Raw genomic sequence first — 13,569 nt, forward strand, 5'->3', positions numbered from 1 at the left:
TCTGCACTCCCAGCTCCGGCTGGAGCTGCCGGTCTCTCCAGCACTCCTGCTCTGCCGGCCCAGGGACATGCCCTGCCAGATGTGCTCTCACCGTACCTTTCCCGAGATGTACAGCTGGGAAGGGGGCATGTCTGCAGCCTCCTACAAATGGCCTCCTGTCCCCTCTCCTGTCCACAAGCTGGAGGTAGTCACCACCACAGCTCTACCCCACATGGCTCTCTCCTGGGACTGTTTTACCTCCTGGGAGGCAAAGCTGTCTGAGCGACCAGCCCTCCCTGTGGTTTGCAGGGGAGCTGTCATGACTTCTCCCCTGAAGCATCTAACCTCCAGCTCTGTGAAGAGCAAGTTCCACTGAACTCACTGCCGATCTGGAGCCACTCAGTGTGGGATTTGGAGCTGTGAAGTACTAAGATGGTGGCTCTTTGGATTCCCCTGGAGGAATCCCTCACACAGCTTTGGCCTGTGCTGTCCTGAGTCTGGGGCAGTTGTCAGGGCCCTAAACTCTTCTGTTAAAACCTAGGACAGGATAAATGCTCTGAATAGCTGCATGAATCACTGCAGCCCTGAAAATGGGCAGCATTCATCTTTCTGCCTCTGGACGTCCATTTCTCATACCAAGGGGAGGCTGGTCAGGAGGCAGACTTACCTTTTGGACCAAACAATGTTGCATAACATGGCTTGTGGCAGAAGGGCTTCCCGTCATGCTGAGGGAGAGAGAGAGAAGGGGCGTTAGAAATAGAGGTTAGTAGGGGCTTTTCCCCTGGCATCTCTAGTGCCAGACACCAAATCCCTGGGACACACTAGCTGCAATACCAGGCATTACTGAGGGGCAGGAGCTTACGTTCATTAAGTGTCTGTAAAATATACATGAAGAGACAAAAAGGGAATGAATTGGTAAACCAACATTGAGGGAGTCCTGTTACACATACTCGTCAAACAGTTTACACAGACAGGCAGAGCATTCTGGGAAAGAGGAGGGAACGTCACAGCAAGATGTACTGCGCTCTCCCTCTTACGTACAGCGTTCCTCACAAAAGACCTCCAGCCCTGCCCAAGAACACCTCCCATAGCCCACCATTACCTTCATCTAGAGCAGGGGTGGGCAATCTACGGCCTGCAGGCCGTATCTAGCCTGCCAGTTGATTTAATCCATCCCTCAAGCTCCTGCTGGGGAGCAGGGTCTGGGGCTTGTCCCACTCCCACGCTCCAGCTGGGGAGCGGGGTCAGCAGCTGGCTCCACGCGCGCCTGCCACAGCTCCGCACAGTTCCCGGAAGCGGCGGCATGTCCCCTCTCCGGCTTCTATGTTTAGGGGCAGCCAGGGGGCTCCACGCGCTGCCCCCACCCAAAGCACTGCCCCCGCAGCTCCCATTGGCTGGGAACTGTGGCCAATGGGAGCTGCAGGGGTGGCACCGGTGGACAGGACAGAGCGCTGAGCCACCTGGCTGCACCTCCATGTAGGACCCGGAGGGGGGACATGCCACTGCTTCTGGGAGCTGCTTGAGGTAAGCGCTGCCGGAGCCTGCACCCCGAGACCCTCCCATGCCCCAACCCCAGCCCTGATCCCCCTGCCACCCTCCGAACCCCTCGATCCCAGCCCAGAGCACCCTTCCACACCCCAAACCCATCAGCCCCAGCCCCACCCCAGAGCCTGCACCTCCAGCCAGAGCCCTCACCCTCCCCACCCTAACCCCCTGCCCCAGCCCGGAGCCCCCTCCTGCGCCCTGAACTCATTTCTGGCTCACCCCAGAGCCCGCACCACCAGCCAGAGAACCTCACTCCCTCCTGCACCCCAACCCCAATTTCGTGAGTATTCATGGCCCGCCATACAATTTCCATACCCAGATGTGGCCCTCGGGCCAAAAAGTTTGCCCACCCCTGATCTACAGTAATATCAATAGCCCACCGGCTTTCCTTTCTGATAGCCCAGCAGTTACAGCACTATCCTGGGACCTGAGACACCCAGGTTCAATTCCTGCCCTGCCCCAGACTCCCTGCATGACCTTGGGCTAGTCACTTTTTGCCTTAGTTTCCCATCTGTTCAATGGGAAAACAGCAGTGCCCTGCCTCACCGGGTAGTTGTGAGGAAAAAAGCATTGAAGACTGAGGTGCTCAGATACTGTGGTGACAGAGGGGACCTTGCAAGGCTCTAGATAGATTTCTCAGGTTTACATCCCCCTGTCTGAGGTGAGCAGGTGAGCACCCCACTGGGGGATTGAACCACAGAAATCCAGAGCTGGAAGCATGAATGGGTACAGCTTGAGCTCAAGAACCAAGCCCCTGTCGCTGAGGGCTGTTACAGAGTAATATTCTGTGTAGATCAACACTGAGAGGGATCCATAACACAAACTCACCACTGGTAACACGTACAGACCCAGAGATGGCTCGCCCCGCCCCCCGTGCTGGAATTGTGGAGCCCCACTCCAGTGAATCAGGGGCCTACCACAAAGCACTAACTGAACCAAATGTAACTCATCTGTCACTAGCACCTTGTGCCCTCCTTCAGGTATCTCAGGGCTACACACAGCTGAATCCAGAGCCGAGCACAGCATCCATTTCAATAACTAACACTCTAAATACACAGCCCCGGGCGTTCACTTCTGTGAATATTCTGGGGGTTTCATGTTTATGTATCTCCCAAAGGAATTCAATTATCCCATAAAATAACCACATGAGAGAGAGGGCACATCAGAACTCACGGGCAGTTCAGCTCAGCGGGCTCTCAGAGCTGAAACTCTGCAACATGACACAAGGATCCGGTAACATACGATTTTGCTTTTTAACGTATTCTGTGGATTGGACTTCCCTTGTTTATATGCTTATTTTGGGGGATTATTTAATGTCTTGGGAGCCACACATCCTGGTGAGACCAGACCATTTATTTTAAGTGATTTCCATCTACTGTGAAGTTCAGATTGCATTATTACTATAATACTTTTAGACTTGGACATGGGCAGTTTGTATATGTAAACAGAGGTCAGATTTTCAAGCTTTGGTGCTTAAAAGTGACACCCCTAAATCCGTATATAGACCCCTAACTAATTGGTCCGATTATCAGCAGTCAGAATGTCCATAGTTCCAGCTCTCTGTTTTGAATTTGGTCACCCTTTGTTGTGCAGCCTGTGGAGCTGCAACATAGCTTCATTTTTCGGTGCTCATCTGTCTTAATTGATTTTGGGGTATTTTAATTTCCAACTGGTCAGTTTCGTCACACCAGGGGATATTTCCAAATGCATTTCTTTTGAAACAAACACAAAGAAAACCACTGAACGATTCAGCTGAAAACGTCAAAGGTTAAAAAAAAAAAGTCCTGTTTGAAAACGTATGGAATGAAAACCCCTCCCAAAATCTCTGAAATTCCCAGTGATCGTTACCATGAGAACTTATCACACACGAAGGCTCAGATGGAGCAGAGGGGGCCAGTCCATTTAAAACAAACAAACAAACCCTCCTTTCTAAATAGCTTTTCTGCAACATGGCGGCACGTGCAGGGGGAAGGACTGGATAAGGTATTATCAGCCTGCATTTGACACCATGAATAACTCACTCGTGCATAACGCATCCATCCCGAATCATATCAATAAACCCCTTTATACATGCCATTCTCCTGCTGCTGCCCTCATTCCCCCCATCTCCACTCTGCACCCCAGTCTCACTAGCAAGACAAAGAGAGAACATCTCCAGGAAGCCATGATACCATTCCCTCCTCGGTCCCTCCCCAGGCATGGTTGCTATGGTGCTTGCCTCATCAGAGCCATTATCTGCTCACATTATCGAACAGGGGCGGATTGCTTAGAGGAAAAGCAGTTTTCTCTCTGGACAGAGTGATAAGGAGCAAGAGTTTTCCCCCCTTATGTCATGCCCTTATCACGAGGACTGGAGCATGTGCACTGCCATTGATTGGAGGGGCAGGGTGGGACAGGGGCTGGGACAGCCAGCAGGCAGGAGAGAATGTTATTCCAGCTCCCAGCAGCAGTTTCCCACCAACCAGTGGGAAGTGAGTCAAAGAAAAGAGAAAGTATTTGTGGGCTCTGGCAGCTGGTCTCTGCGAGGGCTGGGATGCTGAGCACACACCGCTCCGCAAAGAGCCAAAAAGGAAGTCAACTGGCCATGTGTCTGTCTCCTTGGTAAATGTGGAATGCATCCCCAGGGGCCGAATTCGCTGCCTCCCATGCAGTACACTGGAAGGCCTGGGTGCATCCAGATGGGACTCTGGAGAACCAAAGCACATGCCTCCGGGGTGAGTCACCAACAGAAGCGTTCTCCTCCTGCTAGGCACTGGGCACTCTCAGCCTTCCTGGAAGGGGGAGAGGTGCAAGACACTTCGCGTGCCATGTTGCTTTGCTGGTTTAAACGTACCAAGATTTTCCACACATTTCACACCCCAAAAATTGTTCTATTTGCTGCAGCATATCCTGAAACGGAGTAACGAACAAGTCTGACTAGGAGTCAGTGTAGCACGCCAGCTCTGCCAGCCACACTCCCAACACACCTGTCTTTGACCTGCTGCGCCTCCTGCTGTTCCATTCTGCTCCTTACCATCCCCCTGTACTTCACTATTCCATTTCTAAGCCCGTCCCCCCACAGCTTCTCACCAACACGTCTCATGCTGAACTGCATCACCCTCTGCCATTCCAGACTTGGGCCCCACTAAGCTCTGCCAGTCATCCTCAAGCCTCAGCTACCATACCCTCTCCTGCAGTGGTGCAAGGAGCTGTGATTGACCCCACCCAGCCCCAGGTGGCAGTGCAGCATGGCAGTCACAGAAATGGGCAGGGTCTACACTAGGGAATCCTAAATCGGAGGGGGATGAAGAGCTTGTCTGGACTGGAGCACTCTTCCTCTGATCCCAGACCCGAGACTGAGATACAGATCAAGGACTCCGCAGTAGCCCCGAGCTTTGGTCATGGTGTATATAAAGTAACATAAAAAGACAGCCACAAACATCCCCTGGGCTCTCTGTACCCCAAGCGCTCCCCACCACCAGCCCCATGTCATTGCTGACAAGACCCTCTCCCCCATCTTCCCATTTCAGTGTTCGGATCAAACTCCAAACAGCCAGGAACTTCTCCCAGAAGCCAGTATTCCTAGGTCAGCCCGAGAGCAGGAGCGGCTGCTCTTGGGTCCCTCACTACCTGGAGACTGTTATTCATTGGGCTCAGGTTGTCCTGCTTGAGGTCTGGCAGGTTCCTAGGTTTCTAAACAGAGGAGCAGTCAGCAAAAGAGCAAGCAAGAACGAAAGCAAGTGACCAAGAGGTGCGCAGGAAGAACCTGTGCCAGTATGCCACGCTTTGGGACAATGCAAACCATGCACAGGTACCAGTACGCCATGCATTACTAAGCCCTGCGGGCAGGCCACACTGCATTCTGGGCACTGCACCCCTGACATTGGGAGAGGGAAAAGCCCGAGCCTTTCCCTCATGGTGCTGAGCCCAGGATCCTCCCTGATGTTGAGGGCATCCAACGATTACACCTCAGATCACATCAAAGCCCTGCCCAGCCTCCCCACAGGAGCCCCGGCCCATGACAGCTCTGCCCATCCTCCCCATGCGAAGCCCAGCCCACAGCTGGGATCAAGAACTCTCCTCTATGGAGCCTGCCCAGACAGCCCCACCTGTTGCTCCTCATTTCTATTCCACAGTGTTATCACAGATGGGATCCCCTCGCCCTCGAGCGTAGGCAGGTGTGCCTGGGAGCCGCCTTCTCCAGCGCTCCAGGATCGGAGCGGAGTGAAAGACACTCCCATTTGGGTGACCAGATGTCCCTATTTTATAGGGACAGTCCCGATTTTTGGGTCTTTTTCTTATATAGGCTCCTATTACCCCCCACCCCATCCTGATTTTTCACATTTGCTGTCTGGTCGCCCTAACTCCTGTGTCACCCATAATCACTCGCTTCCGGCTTCACTCTCTTGGCTGGGCAGGATGGGCCAGTTGCCAGAGAGCATCTTTCAGTTCAGAGCCCTTGAGGCCAGTGGCCTGTTCCGTCTGTTCCCGCGCCACCTGGATTGAGTGGGGGGACACAGAGCTTCGCACCTCCTCCCCACCTTGCAGGAGCCACAGCCACCCCAGCGTTTGTCTTGACAAGAGGGGCAGAGCATTTCCATGGTGCTCAGACCTGAAGACCCAGCAGGCTACGCGGCAGCTGTCATGTGCCAGGTTTTAGGACCCCCTTCCCCAGTGCCTCCTGCCCTGCACCACCAGGAAGAGACAGTTTCCCCATGGATGCTCCCCCTGTCTAGGGTGACCATACATCCTGTTTTAAGCCCTGTCCTGGCCATCCCGACTTTTTTGACAAACATGGGCATTTGTCCCATTTGCTCTTGCCAACTTGATAAAGAAAAATGGTGTCAAAAAGTGGGGTCCGGAGGAACATGCGGGGTGGCAAGCAGCGATGCCAGCCCTGCGCAGGATCCAGGGAGGCAGAGCTCAGGCAGGCAAGCAGGGCTCGAGTGAGCAGCGACACCAGCCCAGCATGGGGAGGGAGGCTCAGGTGAACGGCGCAAGCCAGCCTTGTGCAGGTGGAGGGACAGGCTCAGGTTAGCCCCACGCAGTGTCTCATTTTCCTTTTGGGAAATATGGTCACCCTATCCCCATCTGCAGCCTGGGGAAGCAATGCCACACAGCAGCGGCCTTTGTGCACATGGGACTATGCTAGCTCTCTGCTGCCCGGGGGGCCTGGGCAGCACCCCCCTAGTCCAAGGAATATTAACTATGGAGTTATTGCACCTTCCTCTGTGGCATCTTGTGCTGGTCTCTGCCAGAGACAGGAGTCTGGGTTGGGTTGATCTCGAGTCTGTCCCAGTCTGGCCATTCCTATTGTTCCTATAGCCTGCCCCACCCCAGGACTCACACATGGCAGGGGGAGAGGACAAGTGGGCCTGCCAGGCCTCAGGATGGGCCAACGCAGCTTGCCAGCCTACCATCATTGGCACTATCTTGGCTGACCAGCAAGCCCTTTAGGTGGCTCATTAGCTGCAGTGTACATAGCCCAGGACAGGACACCGTTTGCAGTAACACCAAGATGGACAGCCATGAGAGCAGAGACCAGCCCAGCTTCCAGGGACACAGATCCCCAATTTATACAAAACAGAGACTGAGTGACAGCAGTGGTGATTGTGGGACAGCTAGCTTCCTCTGAGCAGGTGTTTGGCTTAGGCTGAGCCTATTCCCATGCAGACCACACCTGGATTCTCAGTGTTCCAGTAAAGTCCTGGCAGATTCGTCCCTGGATCAGGGACACCTGCAGCTCAGACCCTGTGTGCTTTGGCCAGACTTCACTGACTGCGTAAGCCCAAGCACAAAGCTATACCTGGCCTTGGAGAGAGAAAGACCTGCCACCTTTGAGCAAGATGGCATAAACTCTTCCTTTTCCCAGTGCCCTCCAGTCTTCACCTGGAGGGGAGGAAAGGGAAGCCCTCCTGTTCCAGGCATGCCATCTCTGCCATTGCCTCGGGCTGAGGCTGCAGTTTGCCATTCATGGAAGCAGCTAAAGCTGCCTCCTTCCATTTTTATTGTGACACTGGCTTTAGATGGATTGAGCAGAGACATCTGAGAAGGCTGCTTTCTGCTAAGCTCTGCCAGGTCCCCATCAGGGACTCCCAGGTTTCCATGTGCACCTCTGGACACAGACACAGCACACTCTGTTCCCAGCAGCCCCCCCCCCCCCCCCCCACACACACACACCAGCTTTCCAAGATGGGAACACAGGCCAAGAGGAACCATTTTCCGACACAGGCTCTGTTACTCAAGCAGCAGAGCATGGAATCAGACAGATCTTAAAACTGCTACAAACAGGTAAAGTGTCCTGTGAATTCAGTCTTAATACAAAACAGAGTGCCATAAATCTGTCTCCAAGACACAGAACAGCTTGACATAGACCCACGTGCCACTGTTCTCACATCTGCCTGCAGTAGTTGCCACTGCAACATAAGGACTGTAATGACAGCAGATGCTGAAGCACAGAGGAGGAAGCAATAATCACAGTATAGCTCTGTTGGCCTGGGTTCTGTTAGAAACACAAGGAAGAAGCCAATGAGCCAAACCCACTGAGACAGAAATGGGATTGTCAGCCGTCGGGGAGGGGCTCCCAGGCTGCGAGAAGGGAAAACTGAGCGGAAAGACACAAGCTTTGCAACGAACCACTGGCCCTTTATCCTAGTACAAGCTCACAGCAAGACAGAGGGGAAAACCGGCACCATCCCAACTCAGAGACTTCTCTTAGATAGTTCTTCATTGCAGAACCTCTCTGTGCTGTTTGATTCCACAGGAACAAACAAATGGGACCAGCTGGGAAAGCATGCAAGCAGAACAGTGGGAGCAAGGGTAATCCTGACAACGAACAGCTCCCAGTGGCAGAGCTCAGCATAGTATCTGTTACCCAGAGGTCCAGCTCCTCGAGGGCAGAAGGCTACGAGGGCAGTGTCTAGCACCAGCTATGTGCACTGCATGGTGAATTTTCAAAAGTGCCTCAGTGACTTGCAATGGGGCTCACGCTGCTAAGTCAGTTCTGAAGGTCCTCCCATACACCCGCATCTCCTGTGACAAGCAGGGGCAAGATCAAGCAAACCTTGCCTAAAAATGAGGAGGCGACTTTGGGTCCATGAGCAGGGAGAGGACATAATGCAGCAGAAAAGGCCTGGCAGAACCACTGAGCCTCACATGGGTTCCTTTCCCTAACCAGCTGCTGCCCCCAACGGAAACCACATAGCACACGCTAAAAGGGCACTAGGACTGCAGGAGCTTAAGGGAACACCAGGCTCATGTCCAGGGGGCTGACTGGGAGCAGACTGCTGCAAAGGCTGGTGTGTGATAAACTTTAGTGTGCTTTGTATTAGCAAATTGGAGAGCAGAGTAAGCATTCAGCTATTTCCCTGGGCCACCTTTATTGCCCTGAATAGAGGAACAGATTTCTGAGAAGGTAACGGAGGCCCAATTCTACTCCCACTGCAATCACTGGGAGTTTGGCCGTTTACTCTGTGGAAGTAGCACCAAAGGACAAACCAAGGGCTGAGGATCTGGCCCAAGGGTCATTGCACAGATGGACAGTTTTCTATTCCAGTTGTCTTGTTAAATGTGTAACTTATTACCATTTAAATTGTTAAATACATACCAGAGATACACAGGAAGTGAAAGTGGCCCAGCCAATGCTACCATGACAACCTTTATTCTTTTAATTGCCTGCTTTTTGGCAATTTTAAAAAAAGGGAAACTGGTTTTAATTTCCCTTTTGTTTTTGCTTTTTAAAAAAGACCCAAACAGAAATTGCCTCTGTTTAGTAGCTTCAGTTCAGATGGGATTGTCTATGCTCTTAGAATTTGTTTAGTTTTAAGTCCCCCCTCAATTTTAGGAAAGATGCCAAGCCTCAGGACAATGTGTGACGAGCTTCAACTCTTCACTGTTTAAGTTATCTGCAGGAGAAATACCTAGTGGTCAGGCTAACAGAGACCAGACTTCAGGGGTGCTGGAACAATTTGTATAGAGGGGTGCCGAGAGCCATTGAACCAAACTGTAAACCACTTTAAGCCAAGGACTGCAGCAGCACCCCCAGCATCCCTAGTTCCAGCTCCTATGCCAGATTTATCACTCTATTATAGCAACTGCAATGGCTGACTGAACTATGCTCCCGTTTCCCAATGGAGTTCTCCTTTCAGCTGAGATCAAGCATGGGAAGGAGGGGAAAATGGGGGTTACAACAGAAATGGTTCTGTTCTGCAACTTTGACTGGCGTGTTCACTACCGTATCAGCAGCATCAAGGTCCAGAAGCCTCACAACGGAGCCCACTTTTACCAGACATCCAGCCCGGTTTCCAGAACCAAGAGATTCAGAAAAGCAGTACAAAACCACCAAGCCTTCTGGGGAGTGTCATCTCCAGCTACACAGCACAGGTTTACATGGAGGCTGTATGTCCTTAGAGGGGAGAATCTGCAGTGTGGCATATAGAAAACCGTCTGGTCCTCTAGGGCCTCCAGTCGACCCCTCCCCATTATACGTCATGACCATGGGTAACCATCCACTCACAGCCCCATTTACCCAACATCTCTATTCAGACCTTCATCCCCCAACATCCCTCAGAACCCTATTCCATAAATTCCCCTGCTCACTGGTTCCTAAAGGGCTTCTGAAGGGAGTGGAGTCCAAGTGAGAGTTAAACAAGATGATCCTGGCACTGCGCAAGGTCATTCCCCAAAGTTCAGCAGGGCCTTGGTTCTTATCTTTCTCCAAATATTTACATTTGAAAATGAATTCAGATTTTCTTATCCATTAATAGCTGTATGAAGAATGCAAATTGGAAAGCTCCGCATCTCCAACTCCTGCCTCGCCTGCACCCATCTCTGAGAGCTTGGGTAACCCACTCCTTTTCATTTTAACTGGGTGGGGACTCTGCAGACAGGGTTTTCTTTCTATTGCTTTACCATGGCTGGGTGGAGTGCTTTGGAAAGGCTGTGTTTGAACCTGTCTAGCTCAGAGCCAGCACTGCTTGTCTTGGATTTGCCCAGGGCATCTTCCCAAATGCTGATTTGAGTTTGGTGATTGTGCTATCTTCCATTCCTTCCCCAGCAGCTCTCTCACCTTGCACACATGGCAGAACGGGCAACATTTAACCTAGTGAAAACACCTGGGATGATAACTCAGGTAGCACTAGGAGCACTCTGTGCAATGGGAAAGTAAAGGGCTACAAGAGCTTCCCGCTTTCCCAAACGTCCGAAGATCCAGGACCCTCTGAATTAGCAGAGCACAGTGAGGCCTTTACACTCAACTCAATGGCATTCCTCCGTCTGTTTGCAACACAATAACTTTTGAAAATCTCATCCAAGCTGTTCCAAAATTTCAGGGAATGTTTGAGGTACCAATGGGCAGAATCCTACTGGTTTTGGTGAATATCATAAAACCGGAAGAGCCTGTTTTCCACCAACCTAACTTATGATTCTACAAGTTGAGATACAGGGGCGAGGCAGCGACCTCCAGGTCAGGGCACCAGAGAGCCATCACCACCCGCAGCACCACACAGGCACTTTGTGGGCCTGGTTTGAGTGGAGATCAGGCTGCTACAGGCCCCTCACTCCCTACCCCCCCACCCCCAAACCAGGCCTCCCAGCTGGGCAGTGCATCCACATGGGGGGGGGGGGGTGAGGAGGTGGCTGAGTGTCCAGCTCTGCCTATGTAAGCAATGAAGCGTGCAACCCTCTAGTATATTATTACAGCCAGTTCTTATCCCCTGAGATGAGACCCGGTTATTGGGGTAATAGCCCTACCCTGGTGGGCTTCCTAGCCATCCCAGCAGAAGCAACAGCATCTTCTGACTCTCCATCATCTCAAACTTGAGACCCACTCACATGCCGCTGGGACGTTTTCCCCAACCCAGGGTGGGGCAAATGCATAACTGATGCTCTAATGTTGCTCTTACCTCAGCATGGCCCCCGGGGGTCAGGGTCTTGTTGCAGCGCTCACACTTCAAACAGAACTTGTGCCAGTCCTTGCCTAAAGAGGTCACTTTCTCGGCTGCATGAAAGACAAGAGAAAGAGCAGGGTTAGCCAGCTTGGCTGGAGAGAGAAGGCAAAAAGCAAACACCTGCAGAACAGGGCCCAGCAGTCTCACTCCAAGCTAGAGGGGCAGGATTCAGGTCTGTTGGAGTCTGTATCTAATGGCAATTACTGCTCTTAGCAAACATTACTAAACATACTGACTTTGTCTGCAGCATGAATTAATCACCTTGCTTCTCTTCTCTCCTGTATTATGACCTATTAGGGAAGCCTGACTTATCAGGGAAAGTTAAAGGACAGGACGGGGGAGGAAAAATTCATTGTCTGACTTTCACTCCAAAAGACCCCACAGCTCTCTACCAACTAGACAGAGGCACAGGAATCACTTGGCTCACTAACAAAATGCAGTTAAATTGCTCAGAGTGACACTTCCCCATATTGTAAGGTCAGGAAGTGCAGAAGAATCCCTTGTTTGATGGAAGTTTTATTCTGCAAGTATAAATGGTGCTTTACAAAAAACACAAAAACAAAAGCTCTGCAGGATGAAGTCTACACTCTAGGCAGACTACAATTCCCTGGAGCTAGATTTTAGCCAAGACTCCGGAGTTAACGGCTGATGCTTGTGAAAAGCATCATGGGATCATCAATAACCACAAATGGTCAAGACTTTGGATTTTACGTCTCATCTGTCAGCCTGCTCTTCCTGCATCACAGCCCCCCAGCACCATGGTATGTCCTGGTGAAAGGAGCATCTCCTTACTGAATTGCTGACTCCTAATACATTTCAGTGTAGCTCAGCGCTCCCACCACAACACTGAGCAGACCTGAGCTTATGAGCGAAGATGGGAATTTGCCCCTTTTCCTCCCATCAGCCCAATTCCCAGAGGGACATTCTCCCTGGTGAGAACCTTATATGCATAACTGACAGAGACCTGTGAACAGAGCCCTTTGAGACAGCTGGAGTGAGGAGGGTCTGAGGGCACTGCCAGAGGGCACTGCCTCACAAGTCAGGGGTGGGCCTAGTGTCTCCCCCCTCCCACACACCTCTCTGCAGCACTGCGAGACTGGAGGGAGCTCAGGATCTCCCCATACAAAGGGTAGGTTTGGGGATCAGTCCCGATTGCCTGCTAGTCCCAGAGGATTTTTAAGATGTCTTCAGGAATGCAGCTTCCTGGGAGTCTCCAACTGTTCCAGATTTTCAAGAGAGCTCAGCACCCCATGTTAAAATCGGGTGTCCCAGCAGGAGCTGCTGGGGGCAGAGCACTGCTGAAGGTCTGGCAATTCTGTAGTTGTTTAAACGGAGCTGGGCTCTTTGGAAAAAAATGGCCCCAGCTGTGGGAGGGAGTCCCTTGAGAATCTGGGCGTTGGCGACTATTCCAACCATTTCATAATCTCACTGGCAGGAAGATACAGGCTAAATATCAGAGATGTTCCCTTTTATTTATTGATTCTCTTTATACCTCTTTGTACCGCCCTAAAGATCCCGCTGCTATTCAAATGTTTGTAGTCCATTAGCACTTCCACTCCAACTCAGCCCCTTTTGTCTACATTACACAGCTTTTAGCGACACAGCCATGTCACTAATAAGGGTATATCTACACTGCGAAGTTGTCGATAAAACTTGTACTTTCACGGGTACCCCCCCCCGCCATGAAAGACAAAAGTTTTGCCGACAAGTGGCAACGTGAACGCGGTTTTGTTGGCAGGAGCACTCTCCTGACGACAAAACTAACAGCGCTTGCGAGGCTGGAAGTATTTTGTAGGCAAAAGTGCCGACAAAGAGCGTTTACACACAACTGACTTTTAGCAACAAGGCTGTGTCCAATCCATCCCTAAAGGCCCTGGGTTGTCAGCATTCTTGGAGAAGGAGCTCAGAAAGGAACACAGTCACCTAGGTGTGGTCACATCAGAGCCATATATAGTAAGGGACGATATTAACCACACACTTTGGAAAGCATCTGTGTATTCAGCCTAAAAAAAAAAAAAAAAAATCACAGTTGCTTGTGCAGTACAGTCACATTACAAGTTCATCTCTCTGACCCTAGGTCAGTCTCTCTATCGCTGCTCCCCAGACTTCTCCCACCTAC

At 51.5% G+C, this 13,569-nt stretch overlaps 1 protein-coding gene across 2 annotated transcripts in view; it reads right to left on the minus strand.

Annotated features, from left to right (window-relative positions):
* The window catches only part of LOC311524627 (cysteine-rich protein 2), a 58,316-nt gene that overhangs the window by 8,782 nt on the left and 35,965 nt on the right, over positions 1-13,569 (minus strand). Inside the window, exons 2-4 of one of the 2 annotated variants that reach the window (XM_084635912.1) lie at positions 13,374-13,453; positions 11,406-11,500; positions 647-704 (exon numbers count right to left, since the gene is read on the minus strand). Coding sequence is in view for 1 of the 2 variants with exons in the window: in XM_084635911.1 (XP_084492037.1) it covers positions 647-704; positions 11,406-11,500 (153 nt within the window). In the remaining variant the exon portion in view is untranslated. The remainder of the gene's footprint in view (positions 1-646; positions 705-11,405; positions 11,501-13,373; positions 13,454-13,569) is intronic. The other variant, XM_084635911.1, reaches the window with a different exon arrangement.

The sequence above is a fragment of the Lepidochelys olivacea genome (genome assembly GCF_965140295.1).
Source record: "Lepidochelys olivacea isolate rLepOli2 genome assembly, chromosome: 8".
Taxonomy (NCBI): domain Eukaryota; kingdom Metazoa; phylum Chordata; order Testudines; family Cheloniidae; genus Lepidochelys; species Lepidochelys olivacea.